This window comes from Grampus griseus (assembly GCF_964374135.1).
Source record: "Grampus griseus genome assembly, chromosome: 9".
NCBI lineage: Eukaryota > Metazoa > Chordata > Mammalia > Artiodactyla > Delphinidae > Grampus > Grampus griseus.
The window spans coordinates 17,698,247-17,718,073 of NC_139003.1; the positions used below are offsets into that span (position 1 = coordinate 17,698,247).

At 50.7% G+C, this 19,827-nt stretch overlaps 1 protein-coding gene across 1 annotated transcript; it reads right to left on the bottom strand.

Moving 5' to 3' along the window:
* Positions 1-980: 980 nt before the first annotated feature.
* STRA8 (stimulated by retinoic acid 8) lies at positions 981-19,199 on the bottom strand (the record flags this gene model as incomplete). Its single annotated transcript, XM_082661857.1, has 8 exons — positions 981-1,055; positions 3,993-4,104; positions 5,764-5,837; positions 10,301-10,586; positions 11,411-11,620; positions 14,413-14,497; positions 15,149-15,224; positions 19,008-19,199. The coding sequence occupies 8 exons, from the start codon at positions 19,197-19,199 to the stop codon at positions 981-983; spliced, it is 1,110 nt and encodes a 369-aa protein (XP_082517983.1).
* Positions 19,200-19,827: the final 628 nt, after the last annotated feature.

A 19,827-nucleotide genomic window follows, 5' to 3' on the forward strand; every position in this document is an offset into this window, starting at 1 on the left:
CACACACATACATATATGGAGGTGGTGGGAGGGCAGGGCAGGGAGAGAGATTGACTTAAGGAATGGACTCATGTGATTGTGGAGGCTGGCAAGTCCAAAGTCTGCAGGGTAGACCAGCAGGCTGGGAAGAGTTACAGCTGGAGTCTGAAGGCAGTCACTGGCAGAATTCCCTCTTCCTGGGGGAGGTCAATCTTTTGGTATTCAGTCCTTCAACTGATTGGATGAGGCCCACCCACACTATGGAGGGTAATCTGCTTTACTCAAGCTCTACTGATTTAAATGTTAATCTCTTCTAAAAAAATACCTTCATAGAAACACCTGGAATGTTTGACCAAATACCTGGGCACCATGGCCTAGCCACGTTGACATACAAAATTAACCATCACACCCAGTGTACAGGCCCAGGGACATTTATGCACTCTTTGCCCAGGGGCCTCACCAGAAAGCACTCAGAACACTGTGGGATCTGGCTTGGACTCCGTTCAGGAGTCTTTATTATCAGAAGAAGCAGATGTAGCTGATGTCCTGGAGCACAGGAGGTCAACACTGTTCCTGGGCTCCTAGAACATGCCGGATGTGTGGTGGGCTCCAGAACTCTCTAGAACCCATCAAAACAATGCCCTGAACCCAGGTGTGCTGCAAGTACCCGGTGTCATGGGACAGATCCTGCCTGTCCTGTTCTTGAAAGGCTCGTGGCCTGGGCCTTGGGTGCATCCGGTACCCCCTGAATAGGAGCACAGTGGGAGCAGGTGTGTGCCCTGCAGCAGGCCAGCACCTCATACCAAACAACCCTGAAAGACTGACACGGGGCCACACTCCTCTTAAATACTTTATAATAATCAGAAACGACAACCATCAAAATGCTTTCAGGACAGCCCACTCCAAAACGTCCTGCAAGGCTGAGGCAGGGGCAACCTGGGCTGTGAGCATTCAAACTTGGAGACTGCCCGCCCTCCTTCACCCCTCCTGCTCCCACTGCATCACAGATCTTCATCGTCAAACGTCTCCGTGCACCTCAACATTACCGTCTCATCGTCGAAGGAAAGGTCTGGTTCCTGCAAAACACAGGTAGAAGAGGATTCCACTTTATTTAAGGGCTCTGGGCCTCAGGCAGAGGAGAAGGCCCCATCATCTCAGACGTGCCCCCTCCCTCTGTCTCTCCCCCACGTCTCTTCAGCGGTATCTTCTTCTCCAGCTTCCAGCCAGGAAGTTAAAAGCAATGGGGGGCAGGGAGTCCATTTCTATTTCACTCCACTCAATACTCTGTGATCTCCAGAATGGCTTCTCCTGGATTCAACAGAACTGACTTCTTTCCTCTCCTGGAGATTCCTGGGATGCCATAAGAGAGACGGGGGCAGTCTTAAAGCTTTATCCAAATGCCCTCAACAGAGGATGGTGAATTACACCATTATGCACCCACCAGCTATTTCAAAAAAAAAAAAAAGGAATGAGATTCCTCTCTATCCGTAGGATAAACTATTTTAAAAGGGCAAGGTACAGAGCAATGTGTATAGTAGGCTACCATTTGTGTTCGAAAGATTACATAAATATCTGGAGAATACCTTTGGATGGCTGTACAGAAACTGGGCATGGTAATTGCCTTCAGGGAAGGGAATGCGATAGTAAGCAAGGGACAGTGGTAGGCGAAAGACTACGTTTTCTTTGTATATCTTTTGGTAACTTTCGAACTTTAAACCATGTTCATGGGTTAGCTGTTTGGAGATAATTTTTTAAAAGAAACAGCGCTATGTCTGTTTAGCAAGGGTTTCTCAGTCCCTTAACAATGACCCCAGCCAACCTCTCTGACTCCCCATTACCTCTTCCCCTAACCGTACATTCCTGGGTTTATGTTCTTCCTACCTCTCCGCACCCCAGCAGAAAATCAGCCCTGTAATTTGTTAGCCCTGATGGTTAGGGGTTGATCCCCTTGGGCCCCGGGAAGCACCCCTAATCCAGCCAACCATCTTATGAACATGGGACCTGGTCCCCAGGGTGACGGCCAGATTGGGGGTGACTGCCAATGAAGCCTCTCCAGCTCTGGAGAGCGGCCCCCACCTGCTGTGCTCTGCTGCTGGGGGAGGGGCGCACGAGAGCCCGGGGATCCAAGAGGGGGAAGAGCTGCTAGAAGGAAAATCACCCAGACCCATCGTTCAGGGTGAGGATGCGGCAAAGGTTGAGAAAAGAGGGAGTCGGAGCATAGTGGTTGCCCGGAGCCCAAGCGTCCTGGGAGGGAACCACACGCTGGAGTCTCTATCACACAGAGTGCTTGAATGTCATTCCAAATGTTCTACTTCCTTAAGCCTCTGAAAACGGTGATGAGGCATTTTTAAGCTGCAGATTTGTGAAAGCACTAGTCTGTGAGGTGTTTGCTGGGATTGGGTGCTGCAGTGTGTTGAGTAGTGTTCCCTCTAGTTCATATCCTCCTGAAACCTATTGGGAAATAGAGTCTGTGCAGATGTAAGATTAGTTAAGAATGTCAAGCCGAAATCATCTGGATCTAGGGTGTGCCCTCAACCCAAATGGCTGGTGTCCTTACAAGATGAGAGGGACGGAGAGATACACAGCAGAAGGCCATGTGAAGACGGGGGCAGTGACTGCAGTGATGCAGCTACAAGTCAGGGGATGCCGAGGATGGCTGGGAGCCACCAGGAGCTAGGAGGAGGCAAGGAGAAATCCTTCCCTAGAGCTTTCAGAGAGAGCGTGGCCCTGCCAACACCTTGATTTGGCCTTCTGGCCTCCAGAGCTACGAGAGAATAGATTTTTGTTGTTTTAAGCCACCAAGTTTGTGGTAATTGTAACGTCAGCCCTAGGAAACCAGTACAGGTACTAATTAAGCTTCATCCAACCACCTCCCACGAAGCTGATAGCGGGGGACAAACGGGGAAGAGAATGCAGTTGCCCTCTTTACAAACCATCTACCAAGCCTGAGGCCTCCTGCACGAGGACACTCTTGAACAGCCTGTTCAAAATACAGATTTCTGGGGCTGCATCTCGCAACACTGGATGGGAATCTTGGGTGTGGGGACATCAGGAGTCTGCATTTCCAGTGAGCTCCCAAGGCGATTCAAGTCTGAGTACCTCTGCTTTCCATGGGTGCTCCAGCCCTGCCTGTTCTTTCTTTCCTGCCATGTGTAGAGAAAGGAAGCAGGGAAAGCAAAGACTGTCCCATCGATCCATTCTCAAGGCCTTGGTAAAGTGAACTGACTTCACTGTGTCGAGAGAAAGGGACACAGTGGTCAGAGCCGGTGGCCAAGGGTTGGGAGGTGGAGAGCAAAGCACAGGGAAGGGCCCTGGCTCCAAGTGGAGATTCAGAGTGGTCTTGGCAGAGGGAAATGAAGGGTTAGCAGGAAGAGGCCCCATGGAAAAGCTGTCCGAATTATTTGAGACATTTCCATCCCTATCACTTACCTTTTTTAATGAACAGCTATAGTTTTGCTAAATTCGTGAGAAGATCAATGGCTATGAACCTGAAAGGGCCTGTCCCCTTGGCAGCTCAGGCATAACCCTCTACCTCCGTGGAAGCTTCCAGGAATGGACCTTCTAACCAAGACCCCCCACAGTGCATGTCCCCGTGGGCTGCACAGTCAGCTTTTTGGAAGCAGAAATTAATATCCTTCAAAAGCTGGCAGCAAATATTACCCCGGGGTCTCCGAAGACGACGAAACGGTCTGGCCTCTTAGAAAGGCATAAAGGAGTCACATAACATGTAGGAATGCCTGCGAAGGGCCAGGCCCCGGAGGTCTGGTCCCGGCATCAAGGGACTCCCCAGGCTCAGGTCTGCCCTGAAGAGCATCCCTCTGTCTCTCCCCTCCATTTCCCCGGACATCCTCCGTTTCACAGGATGCATTAGGCTGAAGTCAACCACCCGCGGAAGAACGTCCCCCCGCCGGGGTGTGAGCTGGGGGGGCTGTAGCTGGGTCTCCCCTCCAGAGCCCTTCCCGCCCTCCAAGGGGAGGTGAGCCAAGGCCTCACTGTGCTCTGCTCCGTCCTACCTGTTTGAACTGAGTGTCAACACAGCAAAGGCCTTTAAAAAAATTGACGATCTGCAGGTAGAGCTGAAACTTGTCCTCGGGATTTTGTGGGTTGCAGACAGCCAGCACGGAACTGACAGCAGAAAGGAGGAAGAAACAGCAAACCTTTAAAATCCTAACGTTTTACCTCTGTTTGTACCCACTAAAATATTTGGATTACAGTGGGAGCCAAGCACTTTGAAGCACGCAGCCGAGCCCTCCATGGAAGGTTTGCATGGCCCCAGTTCCAACATCATGTCTGGAACCTGCTGGGAAAGTGAGACTACAGGGAGGCAGGCCCGCATGCCTAGCTTAGTGTTCTGAGCTGCGGCCTGTGGAACAAGGAGCGAGATTTCCTCTCCTCCCGGAGTCAGGCTCGTACAGCAACGCCATACGGTTCTGCTCCCACCGGTGGTTGCCCAGGCTCGGGGGGCTCAGGGCACGATCGACATCAGCCCCTTGAGATGCCTCCGCTCAGGAGGTCTAACACGGAACACGGGCCTGGCGCAGAGGGCAGGCTGCTTTGCAGATTCCTTTCCTGCTGCTTCCTGGGACAAGGGGAGAAGCCTGCCAACAGGACCGTGAATCAGGCCTGGACAGCTGACTTCCTGCTGGAGTGAGGTCTCACAGTCAGCGTGGGAACCCCTGGCAGCAACCCCTGCCTTTTCTAGGGAAAATAGAAAAAAAATTTTTTAATTGGTTGGTTTTTGTTCCATCAGTAGAATGAGGAGTTCCAAGTACACTTTGGCCACTTTTCAACAAAATTGTCTTCACAGCCCAAGCCCAGCTCAGAAACAGGAACGTCTGTCTCCAGCCAGTTTCAGCCAAATCAGACTCCACACACGGCTGGGAAGAGCCTGAGTCACCAGGGAAAAGCGCTTTGAGATTTGGGGCAAGTCTGGTTGGGCTGGGGGCGGTGGGGTGGGAGCAGAGGAGCAAATGCTGCCCCCTGACCTGCCAGCAGGCGGCCAGGGCTCCAGGCCGTAGCCACAGGCCTCGGGGAGAATGGACATGTTCTTTGGGATCACGAGGACATGAACATCAGCCTCACTCCCAAGGCAGAAAAACTAAATTTTCTTGCTTCTTTCTAGCCGGCTATGCAAAGGGCCTGTGCCTTCAGGCTGTAAGACCACAGCTTTTCAAAGCAGCAAGGGAATTTCCATCCTAAACTTTCTTTCTGAGAAAACACACCTGTTTTCTTTTTTTAAAACAAGCTCCTTCTTGTTTTAACATCTCCCCAGATGCTCTTCTCACTTCAGGGCGTCAGCCATCCCCTCCTCCCCTCCTTCCACATCCTTCCCATCAGCACCATGAAAAGCAGCTTCTCCCCTTGTGCGACTCAGAGCCCAGGGCACCGGGCCTGTTTCCACGTTGGCCCCGGCTCTCTATGGCCCAGAGCCCCCCGCCCACCTCCTGGACCAGACCGACTGCTGTAACCTGCCCATGGCCACCTCACCCCGGGGAACAGTGCAGCACAAGCCACCTGGAGTTGATAACCTGGTGTGTCTCAGCCCTGGGCCACAATGGAAGAACTGTCAGCTCTGAAGAAGCCCCAAACAACATCATCCCCAGGGCAATGGCACAATCCTAGGACCTACTTTGAATCACAGAAAAAAGTGGATTTCCAAGAACTTCCACTGAATTATGCTCCCTTCTGAGAGGCTGCAGGGGAGAGGCCCGTAAACACCCCGACAGGGGTGCCCACGCACACACACACTCATATACACACACAGTCTCACACCCCCATCTTCACCTGGAGCTAGATGTACTTGGAACCTCACTTTTGTCCAGGAAACTTGCCACATCGAAGGCATCTTCAAAAAGGATCTGAAAGGAAGCACAAAACTTCATGTGTCAGAAATACCCCTACACTTTGACGTTTGCTCTGGGCGGCTGGGGGAGAGACGCGTAGAAAGCCTCTCTACCCCTCAGCCCCAAATGGGTGCATCTTAAAGCTGAGGCCCAAACCCCGGCTCTCTGCTTGGTGACCTTTCCAGAGGATGAGTATTAAGTTCTTGCCCACCCAGAACAAACTGCCAACCCCAGAGGTGGCTGAGAGACGAGGAAGCACCGGGGACCATGGTCTCCTCCTTTTAAAGAAAGCAGGAGCTCAGGTGCGAGATGCAACAGCCAGAGGTGAGCCTCAGTTTACACTGGAAAGGGCTCATCTACTCCTCCCGAGGGGCAGAGGCTGTCTGAGCCCAGGATCCACAATCCAGCGGTTTCATGCCAGGGCAGCTGGACAGAGGTTAAGGGGGCTCTGGGGTTAAGCTGCAGGAAAGCCGACTCCCAGCCTTGCCACTCACTAAGCTGTGACTTAATTTCCCAGATCCCAAAGGGAATCACAACAGTGCCTACCCCTAGGGATGCTGCAAGAATCAAATGATGTATGGGCAGCACCTGGCACAGAATAATGGCTCAAATATGCTAGCTATTATTGAATACTATGTGCTTTGTAAAAGAAACAAGGTTCATCTTGGAAATGGAAAATAGAAACAAAGTTAAAATCACTGAGAAACAGTCCCACCCAGAGATGTCCATTGTTGACATACTGATCTGTTTCCTCCAGTCATTTCCCAGGGCATATTATAGCATATATTTCCTATTTTGGAATCTTGCTATTTAGAAAGTTCTCAGTTCTGCTTTTTAAAAATTTGTTGACAAATATTAAATATTCCATGGGAACATGATATACACTTAGCATTGCAGGATTTAGTAAATATACAGGATATGCTTGGTTAAATTTGAATTTTACATAAAGAATGAATAATTTTTTGGCATACAAATGTCCCAAGTATTGCATGGACACTCTTATATGAAAATTTTAACTAGCTGTGCTTTTTACCCCTTCTATATGGGAGTCAAGAGGGCATTCTCTGATCCTAGTTGGCAGGTTCTAGCAGGTTCCCCAGGGTCTCCTCCCCTCTTACCTGGGGACACATTGCTCTTTGTCTGGGGGCCTTCTGTCTGCCCTTCGTGTCTTTTTTTTTTAAAGCTTTTTTTTTTTGATGTGGATCATTTTTAAAGTCTTTATTGAATTTGTTACAATATTGCTTCTGTTTTATGTTTTGGTTTTTTGGTGGCAGGGCATGTGGGATCTTAGTTCCCCAGCCAGGGATTGAATCCGACCCACTGCATTGGAAGGCGAAGTCTTAACCACTGGACTGCCAGGGAAGTTCCCCACTTCATGTCTTCTTACAATTCACTTTCCCGGAACTGAATTCCCTGGGACTCTGGAATTGTGAATTGTACTCCTGGCTTTCTGGACATTTTCTGGTGTCCTTCTTTTTGATACCCCTTTGGTCACCTCAAAGAGGATTTGGGAAGGGGTCACTGAAAGGCCTGGGCTCCTGTGTCCATCAGCACAGAAGCCCATTGTCTCCGTGTTCCTTCCCAGCAGGCCTGAGGCAGGGACGCAGGACTTAAATTCCTTCCCTCAAATCCATCAGCCCATCACAGTCACAGGCCACACACCATCCTCACCTGTGCAAACCCCTCTCCCAAGCCAGCTCTTGGGGGCAGCATGGCCAGGCTCTGAGGTCCTTCTGGGGCACCCAGCACACTTACGGGGCCGCACCTCTCAGAAGTGATCCCGAGTCCAGGGGTTGGCCCCAAACGCAACTGTTCCACAGCAAAACCTCTCAGGTGGACCAGGAGCTGCAGAGGTTTCACTGCAACTAATTTAGAAGCCACAGCAGGAGTAACTGGCTCTGTACCTACCCTGGGCATAACTGTCATCTGTTCCACTCACCTTGTCACTCAGCCCTGGGCTGGCCCAAGCCTGGGGATGGCAATGCAGTCAGAGCCCTGCTCTGGGCATGGCTAAGAGACTCTGCTGCCAGCTTCCCTCAACACCAGAAGAATATGAGCCCTTAGCCCTTCCTGAAAAAGCCCAGACAAGCTGCTTCCGTGATTTGGAGACATTGGATTCTGAAGTTTTCTCTTTGGGTCTGCTCCTCCTTGAGGAAAGGTTTGTGCTGCAAACACGTGTGCAGTCAGCTTACAGTTTGACAGAATTTTCATGCATTTGACATACGTTTTCTTTTGCCTTCTTTGTTGTGGGACCCCAGGGCCAGGCACTTTGAGGCTACAAAGACATCTATCCTGGCTGATGCTTGCCTTGGGTTGAGGTCTTTTGGGGCTGGTTGTCTGGCCCTGCTTTGGCCATTATGGAGGAGAGCTCACATCCTCTCATGGTGGACCCAACATTTCGTGGATAGTCAGATCAGAAACCATAGTCCAGTGGAGTGGCGAATGGGGGGTGGGGACGGGGCATGGGTGGTAGCGGTTGACTGTGGCACATCTGCCCTGCGAATTCCGTCGACTAACACCCGCAGTCATCAGTCACCTGGGGTGCTTGTTCAAAATGAGATTCTGAGCCACCCCCTTGGGGACTCGGATTCAGTGGGTCTGGGGTACTAGCCAGGCACCTGTCTTTTTTTTTTAAAGATTTATTCATTTGGCTGCCTTGGGTCTTAGTTGAGGCATGTGGGATCTTTTTTTTTTTTTAAAGCCTATGCTATCGAATTTATTTATTTATTTATTTACTTATTTATTTACTTACTTATTTATTTATTTATTTAGCTAGCTAGCTAGCTAGCGGTACGCGGGCCTCTCACTGTTGTGGCCTCTCCCGTTCCGGAGCACAGGCTCCGGACGCGCAGGCTCAGCGGCCATGGCTCACGGGCCCAGCCGCTCCGCGGCATATGGGATCTTCCCGGACCGGGGCATGAACCCGTGTCCCCTGCATCGGCAGGCGGACGGTCAACCACTGCGCCACCAGGGAAGCCCTGGGATCTTTAGCTGAGGCATGTGGGATCTAGTTCCCTGACCAGGGATAGAACCCGGGCCCGCTGCCTTGGGAGCACAGAGTCTTAGCTTCTGGACCACCAGGGAAGTCCCCAGGCACCTGCCTTTTAACTAAACTCCACTTGAGAAGCATCAGGGGAGATCAAGGAGGGCAGAGCATAAACAGGTGACCAAAGGGCAGAGACTTGAAAAACTGTGATGAAGGATACAATGCTTGAAGCAGGAACTATGTGCCCTGGACAAGTCCTGCCACATGCTAGGCCTTGTCTGTGAACTGGAGACTGGACAAGGTGACCACTGCTCTCCAGGCCTGGGCCCTGGTGGCTGGGAAGCCTCCCAGAGAATGGGGCCTCCAGGGCTGGCCCCCAGCATCAGAGGCACTTAGAGGAGGTTCTCTGGCTCTAAGACTCCCCAGAGAGACACTGGACGTCCCCTCCAAGCGACCACCCGCGGAGGAGTATTTGGAAAGTCAGGGCAAAGCAGGGGTGGGGTCCATGGAAGCTAAATGTCCCGCAAAGCACTAGACAGACGCGGAGAGCAAAGAACTGCCCTCCCCGTTAGACAAGGGAGGGCAGATGCAGCCGCAGGTGGTAGCAGCAGCCTTCTGAGGCTGTCCTAATTCTGGAAGAGCAGCTGAGGGGCCCAGTTTGAGCTCAGCGCTGAGCTGACCGCTAACCTAACGCCACCCAACGCTCGGCACGGCTCACCATGGCTGTTCTTGCTGCTTGAACGCCGAGAAGCACATTTACGGCAGAGGCGTGATTGCCTCCTCTGCGTTCCGCAATGCTCTTTGGGGTGGGAGCTGACCTGCTCTCAGGGATTGGGCCTGATTGATCCTATCTCGATTACTCATTGGCTCAGTAATCTGGCAATCTGGCCAATTCCGGCCAATGAGAGGGCAGGAGAGGTATGGTGCAAATTTCTGGGAAAGTTCTTCCTTGACCCCTAAGAAAGAGGGGCAGGGAATCTTTTCTCCTACCTGGTGTAGAAAAGGGATAACAACTTGATTGCTACCAGCTGCCATTCCACAGTCACCACACGGGGTGGGGGAAGTGGGGTGGGGAGGGAAGGTGAGATGCCGGCCTTGAGACGAGGCAGAGCAGGCAGACGGGAAGAGCCGAGTCGGCGGCGACGACGCAGGGAGACGAAGCGGAAGTCCTCCTGCCTCGGGCCCTCCCTGGGTGTGCCGAGTACACTTCCTCTTGGCTTAAACAGCGAGTAACTTGAAGCCGAAAGAATCCTAGTGCGTACAACCTTCTAAACCTTCTTTTCTGTAATCCCCATGGAAAGGCCAGGAAAGTAGCAGGGGAGAAATAACTGTGGTTCTGTGGTTGCGTATATAATGTCGGGAAAATCAGAAACTTACCGCGCGCGCCAGAATCCAGACAGCACCTCCAAGTTACTGTCTGACCCGGGCAGCTCCCTGGCATCTCCAGGCAAAGGTGATGCCCACCCTCCACCCTACCCGTCGGTCCGCTCACCTCCTCAGGGGTGGAGAAGAGCGAGCAGCTGGCCCCCTGGCTTTCCACTCCGCTGTCCTTCACGCTGCCCTCGGCACAGGCCGGCTCCTGACAGGCCCCCGCGAAGCCCAGGAGGCCGCTGTGCTTCTGCGCCCAGGCGTGCTGGAGGCTGGCCTTCCTCTCCTCGGAGAGGGTCTGCCACAGATGGGAGATGGCCGCAGACATGATGGGGAGGGTCACCTCCTGCGAGGAGACGATCCCGTTCTCGGTCAGAAGGTCCATCGTCTGCTTGTAAAAGTTGAGGTACCTGCAACAGAAAGGTCAGCAACTCCCGGACCTGAAGCCGGTGGCCCGGGGTCCCGCCCAAGCCGGCTCCTCGGGATCCCGTGGTGGCGGGGAGAGGGGAAGCGAGCACAGCACACAGGCCTTGCCCGCGCTGTGCTTCACCAGGGACTCAGCCTCACTGGCCGCGGCCTGCCCTGCCACTTGCAGAGTAGAAGCTATCTGGGGGGCCATGGGCGACTTAGCTTTGTGCTTTGGGGGGTCCCTCCCCAAGTCCTCCCAGCGCCCCCTGTGAAGCTCTCTGTCGGACAAAAGAGAGGACGGGAGGCAGGGCAGGCTCAGCTCTCCCCCCAGGGGAAAACTGCTTCAAGTTTAGAGCCCAGACGTGTGCAGATATGATATGACCTCGCTTTAATTTGGAAGCTGTGGAGCGAGCCTCCTTCTACTGGGCCCGCCCCTCCCACATGGATGCGGAGGGCCTCAGGTTTGTGGAGGAGCGGTGAGGGACAGGGGAATCTGAGCCATCCATCCACTGCCTTTCTTACTCCAAGATTAATTAGTAAGGCTGCTGAAGCAGACCTGTGGTGTGTGTGCAGCAGTGGGGGTGGCTTTAGCTCTCATATTCCACCCACAGGGCCCCCAAAGTCACCCCAAATAAAGTCAGTCTAAGGAAACACAGTTCACGTGCTATGCAGATGTGGCTTCAGGACTATTTCTCTGGCTCCTCTAACAACCTCATCCCTGAGCCCCCGCCACGTGGAAATCCTGGAGCTTCCATGACTCGGGGCCTGCAGGACGCCCCAGGTGGAGCACCTGTCTCCCTCCCCACAGGGGCCCAGCTCTTCACACCGTTCAAATTCCAAGAGGTCTGGCAGCAAGGTGACCGAGGAGTTGAAGAGCTCCGCGTTTTTCTCCTCTGCCTTCTCCTCCTCTGCCTCGTCGTCCTCCTCTTCCTCGTCATCGTCCTCCTCCTCTTCTTCCTCCTCAACCTCCTTCCCGACTGCCTCGATTGGGCACCAGCTGTCGGAACCTTTCTGATGAACTGTATTTAATATCAGACTGGGGAGGAAATGGAAACAAGGTAATCCCTCATGAACATCAAGACTGAAATTCTTGACACAATTTTAGCATATACAGACTAAAGAAAAAAAACCTATATGATCATCTCGACAGGTGCAGAAAAGCGTTGGCAAAATTCAACGTCCATTCATGATGAAACTAGGAATAGAAGGGAATTTCCTCAGCCTAATAAAAGGCATCTACAAAAAACCTACAGCTAACATCATATTTAACAGTAAAAGACTGTTTCTCTGCTAAGATCAGGAATAAGGCAAGGATGTCCTCTCTTACCACTTCTATTCAAAATTGTGCTGGAGATTAGAGCCTGTCCAATAAGGTGAACCAAAGAAATAAAAGGTGTACAGATTGGAAAGAAGAAATAAAACTGTCTTTATTTGCAGACAATGTGATTATCTATGTAGAAGATCCCAAAGAATCTACAACTATGTGACCAGAACTAAGGAAGCAAGGTTGCAGAATATAAGGTCAGTATACAAAAACCAATAGTATTTCTATAGACTAGCAATGAATAATTGGTAATTGAAATTTTAAAAAGTACCATTTACAATAGCACAAAAACCCATGGTTAAATACTTCGGTTTAAACTAAAAGCTCCATCTAGAAAAGAAAACAATGAATAAGTTGGGCTTCATAAGGTTTTTAATTCTGCTCTTCAGAAGACAGTTTTGAGACTGAAACAACATGACATAATTTGGAAAACCAGGACTTGTACCCAGAATCTCTTTATACTGATAGGAATAATCCCCAAGGTATCAGATTGAGTTAAAAAGCAAGTGTGCCAGAAGAAAACATAGGAGAAGTCTCAACCCCTCTTTCTCTCTCTCTAATCTCAGAGTGGAGGAAGCCTTTCTATTCACCCAACATCAGGTGCCATTACAGATGGACAGAGTAGACTTCATTTTTGCATGGACAAAAGAAAAAACAGAAACATTGAAAGCAAAATGGAAAACAACCAACCAAGGTACAATTGTTTGGAATCCATATACTAGAAAGAGGGCTAATTTCTTATGATACATAAAGCCCTTCTACCACTAAATAAGAAAAAGACCACCAACCCAATAGGAAAATGGGCAAAGAATAGGTTAAAAGAAGCTCCCAGGAGAGGAAATACAAATGATCCTGAACAAAGGCACTTAAGTTCACGCACAATTTAATTAATTAATTAAAATATAATAATTATAAAATGTAATAATCTATTCCTCTGCTGGTACCACAGTTTTAATTATTGTAGGCTTATAATAATTCTAGTGAAAAAATCCTCCCTAATTAATATGATTCTGAAAGAAATTTAGTCATCCTCATGTGGATAAGTGATACAAGTATTAATAAGATTTTAGTATGTGATAGTGGTCGTATGTTAAATCAGGAAGGAGAGGATGGCTTATGTAATAAATGTGGTGGGATCAGTAGCTAACATCTGCCTCACTGAGATCATCTCCCAGGCTGATTTCCAGGTGGGGCTAGTCTGATTTGTAAAACGTGGCCACAAACACCCTGCCACGTACACTCAACACACACACACACACACACACACACACACACACACACACACACACACAGACACACACCCCACTCTTGCTTCCACCCCCCGATGACCAAAGCAGTGCAGAGTGTGATTATAGGTGATCGTGTCCTTCTAATACTTTTCTGTATTCTCATGTTGTCTACAATGTGGATTTAATTTAATAATCTATCATTTCCCCCTGATTATTTCCCTTAGGATATAATAATACACACTTATTGTTTTAAAAAATGGGAAAATACAGAAAAGCACGGAGAAGAAAATAAAATTCATCAGTAGTAACCCCACCGAAAAAAGAGGAAACAACATCACTTCACCTCGGCAGGCTCTCAGGAGGTTCTGACAGTAAGTAGTTCGCAGTCCCCTTTTCAGAGTGAGTAAAATTGTTTATACACGTACTCCTGTGCCTCCTGAGAGGCCAGCCTGAATGTACACTGTGCTGGGCACGCCCTGGGGCCACCAGAGGTGATGAGGGCCCAGCCGTTGTCCCTAAAGTCCAGGCCGCTCTCGAAGCAGCTGTGCAGGATGGTGGTACAGGGCCTGGGTCATCCTTTGAGAGCACAGCAAAGACTAAGTCTACAAAGTACACATCAAAAAGTGCGAGAGTTAAATGTTCAAAATGAGATCATAAAAGTACGAGAAAGACATTGTTCGAATCAGCCTCTCTTGTCTGACTGTGACATTATAAAGGAGGTTCCCCTTTCAGCATCTGTGACACCTGAGTGTACTACTTTTCCTTTCCTCTCTGAAGTTCAGTTTGGTTTTTCTTAGGTTCCTACGAAGCTTGGAAAGTAGGCAGAGATTTGGATTTTCATTATTTTCATATATATCCTCAATAAAGCCATTAGGTGAGTTTCTTTAAAAGCTATAACACGATATGAACACTATGATCTCATTTCTCTACAAAATAATGTGCAAAATGAAAAAAACTAGGATATTCTTTAAGATTAACATTGATTTTCTTTCAGTGGTGAGATAATATGTATTTTAATTTTCTTTTTTGGGCATTTCTGTCTTTTTGACATTTTCTGTTAATAAGTAGGATTTTCATAATCGGGAAAAAATCCAATGCGTGTGATTCGAATAAAATAGAAAAGAAATCTCTCCAGCACAAGACTGTTCTAAACAGGTAAGCAGCACCTCTTCCTCGGTTCTGTGTTCTGGAGGGGAAAGGTGGGCTGTGGAGCTGTAGCAGCACTGTGGCAGTAGAACAGCAGATTCTAGGTCTCCTGATGCTTGGGTGTCTTACCTGGGATTTCTAGAGTGCATGCTGGCATATTCTTCCTTGACCTCCTCTAAGCTGTTTACATTCCCATCCTCCAGGTTGAAGGATTCTATGAGGGAAGTTGAAGTCAAGGGTCACACATGATAGTTGGGACTTTGTCCAGTCTCTCCTGCCTTTCCGGCCTGGGTGGACCATGGGTGGTCGCTGAGCCCACCCAGGTTCAGTGTTAGGGCGTCAAGAGCCCAGTTTCACGTCTCCTTTTAGGTGTGCGGGGAGAGCACTAGAACAGGGGAAGAGTTTCTTGAACTGGACTTTCTCAGTCAAGACATGGAAAGTATCCCTTTCAGAATTCGGCTTTCACTAGCTTATGAAACCCAAATTCCCAGCCAGCCATGTCTCCCAGCCTGAGTGCAAGGAAGGGAGACAGCTTCTGCCCCTTGCTTTTGAGTTGGACAGGCCCCAGTCCACTTCTCTGGCCTCTCTGACCTGAGGAGGTCAGGCACCCTTCAACAGCACCTAGGAAGGAGCTCATCATGCTCACACAGCCCGCTGACGTCTGTCTGTCCTGCCAGACGCTAAGCTCCCTGAGGACAGGCGCATGGATCTCTCCGTACCCCTGGCCCAGGTGCAGTGCCTGACACACAGTAGGCTCTCAGTAAATATATGTTCACGTGGCTTAACCCAATCTCCTTGTTTTCAATAGAAAAACAAGCCAGCCCTTCCCTGGGAGGTAGAGGAGTGGCAGGCAGGGATCTCTTACCCTTCAGCTTCAGCAGAGTATCCAAGGTTCGTTCCAGCTCCTGAATACGATTCTTCGCCTTATTCAAAACCTGCCACTGAGGACAGAGACAGACAGTGCGGAAAAGCCAGGCTCCCACCACAGAGAAGGTTTTGCGGACACAGGAGCCCCTTTCCTGGCCTGAGGCCACCCTCCCTCGGGGGCAAAGCCCCAGTCCTTGACGCTGTCGACAGAAAAGGTAGGAAGTTTGTTCTGATCCACAGAAGGCATGACATTTACTTTGTATTCTGGAAATGGTTCTCACAGAAATATCAAAGTATTTGGAAACAATTAAGCTGAGCTCAGCAGACAACTAGGGTTGCACACTGCTATATACGCTACGTGAAGTCGGCGTGGACGGTGACGGCACAGGTGGCCTGATGGTTAGAGCTCCAGGCGGCACGAAGGCCAATTAACTTCTGCTCGCTTGTCCCAGTGTGCGAGCGGCAGGTTAACATTAAACGTGCTAATATTGTTTGTTTGCTAAATGCATACACTCTAGTTGATCTAAACATTGATCAAGTGCTCTGTCAACTTGAACTGTGAATTCCCTATTCTGCAAGAGCAGAATCACAAGCATTTCTGCCTCCCTCCCTCCCTCCCTCCCTCCCTTCTTTCCTTTTGTACTGTATGTAATATTACTACAGTCAAAATGGTAACCGCAAGATTATTCAAAAATGAGAAATGCTAAATGTTGTTTATTATGCAGACACCCGATGCCTGTCAGGAGTCCCACACCTTCATCCGGAATGTATGAGGGCAAAGCTGTGTGCTTAGCCCGAAGACACAGAGTAAACAAGACAGCCCTGCTTTCAGGCCGCTGACATTTTAACAGGGAAGATGAGCATGGAAACAACCACTCAACGCACAAAACACGTAACAACTGCGTGTAACACACGCTAGAATTCAGTAAGCACCGCAAAGCGCTGTGGGAACGCACGGCAGCGGGAGGAGGAACCCATCTAACTGGAGGGCTCGATGGAGCCGGGCTTCCGGGCAGCTGAGCTCAGCTGAGCCCCAGAGTATGCATGGACTCTGAAGTGCTGGGGGACACAGGCCTCGCTCAGGGAGCTGCGGAAAGAAAGGAAATGGGGAGGCGGTGGGAGAGGACGCCGTAGCAGCCAGGGGCCCACAGCCCAGGGGCTGCCATTGTAGACTCCCGCTGCCCTGGCTGGTGCACAAGAAGACTTGAGGAACCTCAAAGCACAGCGCTCTGAAGACCCAAAAGACAGCGACAGGAGAACACAGTGGACACAGGATCTCCTTTAGAGCAGGGGCCACCTGCTGTTTTACACTATCTGCTGCCCCTGTCCCACCCCGGCTTCAGGATTATACCGTTGGGTCAGCAAGGACTCTGTCCCCTCTTTGGACACTAGGGGCTGACAGGTGGCGTGAACCTCAGGCTTGTTCTCAGGGTGAGGCGAGGACTTTCTAGTCCTCTGGTCCAGGCTGGTCACCTGTGTCTGCACAGCCGGGCCACCCCACGCTCACCTCGCAGTCTCACTACGTCAACTGGACCAGCACAGAGCTAGGTAAGCCGGGTGCAATTCATTGAAATTCTGTTTCTAGAATGGTTTTGGCAGGCTGATTTTCTTAGGACCTTTGTCTGGGTTGAATTGTGTTCCCCTAAAAAAGATATGTTGAGGTCCTAACCCCCAGACTTGTGAGTGTGACCTTATTTGGAAATAGGGGCTTTCTACAGGTAATCAAGTTAAAAAGACATCATTAGGGTGGGCCCTAATCCAGTATGACCGGTGTCCTTATAAAAAGGGGAAATTTGAATGCAGAGACAGACACACACACAGGGAAGACAATATGAAGACACAGGGAGAAGACGGCCATGTAACTGGAGTGATGGCTCTGTAAGCCAGGGAACGCCAAGGATTGCCAGCAAATGCCAGAAGCCAGAAGAGGCAAGGAAGTCTTCTCCCCTAGAACCGTCAGAGGGAGCACGGCCCTGTGGACACCTTGATTTTGGACTTCTAGAGGCCAGACCTCTGAGACAATACATTTCTGTTGTTTTAAGCCACCTGGTGTGTGGTATTTTGTTCTGGCAGCCACAGACAACTAGGAACACCCTGCTACCACGCATACGTGCAGCTCACTCTTGTAGAGCAAATCCTTTCTCCATGGACATCACAAATGCAAAATTCAGGGTTGTCCCTCCAGCACCAAAGAGAAAGAAGGAGAGGACAGAAAACATCTGATCTCCAGACCGCCCTCTGGCTGTGCCATTCCAGGCAAACTGTCTAACTTTCTGGAGCCTCAGTGATACTAAGTGATACTCCTAAGTGATACTAACGTTCTAAACCACATATGACCGTGCTATGTTTTTCATGCTACTATATTGCAGAACTCCACAGCAGGCCTCAGGAAGCCATGACTGTTGTCCCTGTTTAACAGGTGTGTTAACTGAAGCTTAGCGAGTAACCTGCCTCACGTGCACCGAGGCCAGTTAACATCCAGGCTCTCAACCACCACGTCGTGAGGTGTGAGTTTTAGGGGCTGCAAAGGGTTTTCCTCTAGATTCACTTCCACTCCTTACTGCCAGCCCTGAGTACCTGTTCTTTCTTCAGCTGTGCTGCAGGCTGTGCAAACTTCTTCACTGGCCAATGACAGGGACTTTGGGGTTTTCGTCACCCAGGGGACACAGAGCAGAGCTGTGCTGGACAAGCTCTTTGCTGAGAGGCCCAGATGTGGACTCTCTCTCCCCACCCTCACCTGAGTCCCGAGCCCCTGCGCCTGGCTCAGCCAGGGAGTAGCCCTCCCCATACCTCTCCCGCTACAACCCAGAGCCTTCCAGAGGAGCACGTGGGACCTCTGTGGATATTCTTCCAGCCCCAGTTGGAGCCCTGCACAAGGGCGCTCTGGGCGCCTTCCTGTAATTTCCACGGAGGCCCTGGCCCTGTGCCCACTGAGGGGCTCTTCTGTGTGCCTGTCCTCAGCAAGGCTCCGGTGCCAGCTCTGGAGGCAGGATGCTCCCACCCGTCAAATGGTCCCTCTCCATAAGTGCAGCTCTGCTGAAAGCACCAGCCCAGAGGGAAACCCATTGTCTGGAAGCAGTTGCAGGGCATCGGGCTGGTCCAGAGAGATGGACGGGGAAAGAAGGCCAGGTCTGGAGCCCGAAACCAGGCCTCCTCCTGGATCTGCCACCAACCAGCTGACAGGTCCTGTCTGGACTCCAGTTCCCTCCTCTTTTAAAAGAGGGTGGAGGGACTTGAGGCTGTCGGGGACCTCTCCCCTGTCGGAGACCTCCTAAATGCTTCCTGCAGTGATACCCACTCCATTCTCCCACCACCACCCAAACCCACCCGAACCTTCTGTGCTCCACCAGAGGCACTGATCAGCAATGAAAAAGCTGCATAAGGAGAAGGGCAAAATTAAGATCAGGAAAAGATAAATGCCTACCTGGAGAGCCCTGTCGCCTAGGGAAAGACCTGGTTGATGCATGAAAACTGAGAGGCACACACGGGCGTGTACTGGGGGGTGTGCTTTGGGGTACGTGTGTGTGCTTGGGCTGAGGACATAGGGTCTGGGCAGCTGCTAGAGGCTCACCACTGCCCGTGAGAGGGATGGGCATTGCAGTCACTGGCTCACCGGGCCTCTCGGGCCGTCACTTCCCCTCCAAGGCCAGGCTTGTCTGCAGCAGGTAGGTAAGGCCCGGCTCTCAGGCTTTACCCACATGCAGCAGCAGACAGAGTGCCATGAGGGGTCCGCAGCTGACCGCTGACCCACCCAGGCCGCAGCCCTCGGGGGCGGGAGCTCCAGGCCAGTCCCCATCTCGGCTCCATAGTCCCTCCATGCGTGGGACCTTTTCCTCCCTATCCTAAGGTCCCCGTACCTTTGAGGCTGTGAGATCAGAGTGGGAGTAAACGGTCTTCCTGAGGCTGTTGAAGAGCCCTGCCAGGGTGGCTCGGTGGCGGGCCTGGGACAGGCGTCTGCGGGCCACCCGCGGCTCGACCTTCTGCAGCTGTGCCAGGGACCAGGGCATTGCTCTGCCGCTGGGGTTATTGTCTTCTCCAGAGGTCTCCATGAGAAGCTGCAACGTACCAGGCTTTGTTTGGCCCTAAATAATAAAGATACAACATTAAAGAAAAAGGAAAGTGGATTGAAGCAGAAAGAAAGGGAAACAACTCCCAAGTAAAAGGTCCCAAACCAATGAGTCTAATCGATGACAGATACACAATAAATAACAGATGATACAAAATCTGTTATTGAAGCTCGACTCCTAAAACACAAGGTGCTCATATCTGACTTACAGTTGAAGGGCACAGCTGCTTTACACCAGGAAGTTTCCAGGACCTTGCAGGTACTCACCAGACACTTGTTAATTGACCACAGTGGCCAAGGAGAGCAAGCCGTACCCTGAGATCGCATTCTTTACAGTCTGTCAGAGGTGGAACAAGTATGTGTCCCACCCTTGGAGGTCTTTCCTACTGTGAGAAGGCACCCCTCTTTGAGTTGGGAAGTAGTTACACAGGTGTATGTAGTATATGAAAAGAATCCATCAAGGTGTACTCTTTAGATTCGTGAACTTTTCCGCATGTATACTGTACCTAAAAAAGAAGAGAACGCACTCTTCTACATGTGAAAGCAAAAAGGTACGTGACGGCAGAGAATTGGAAGCTGGGTTGCCTTGAACTGCTTCCAGTGGGTTCTGA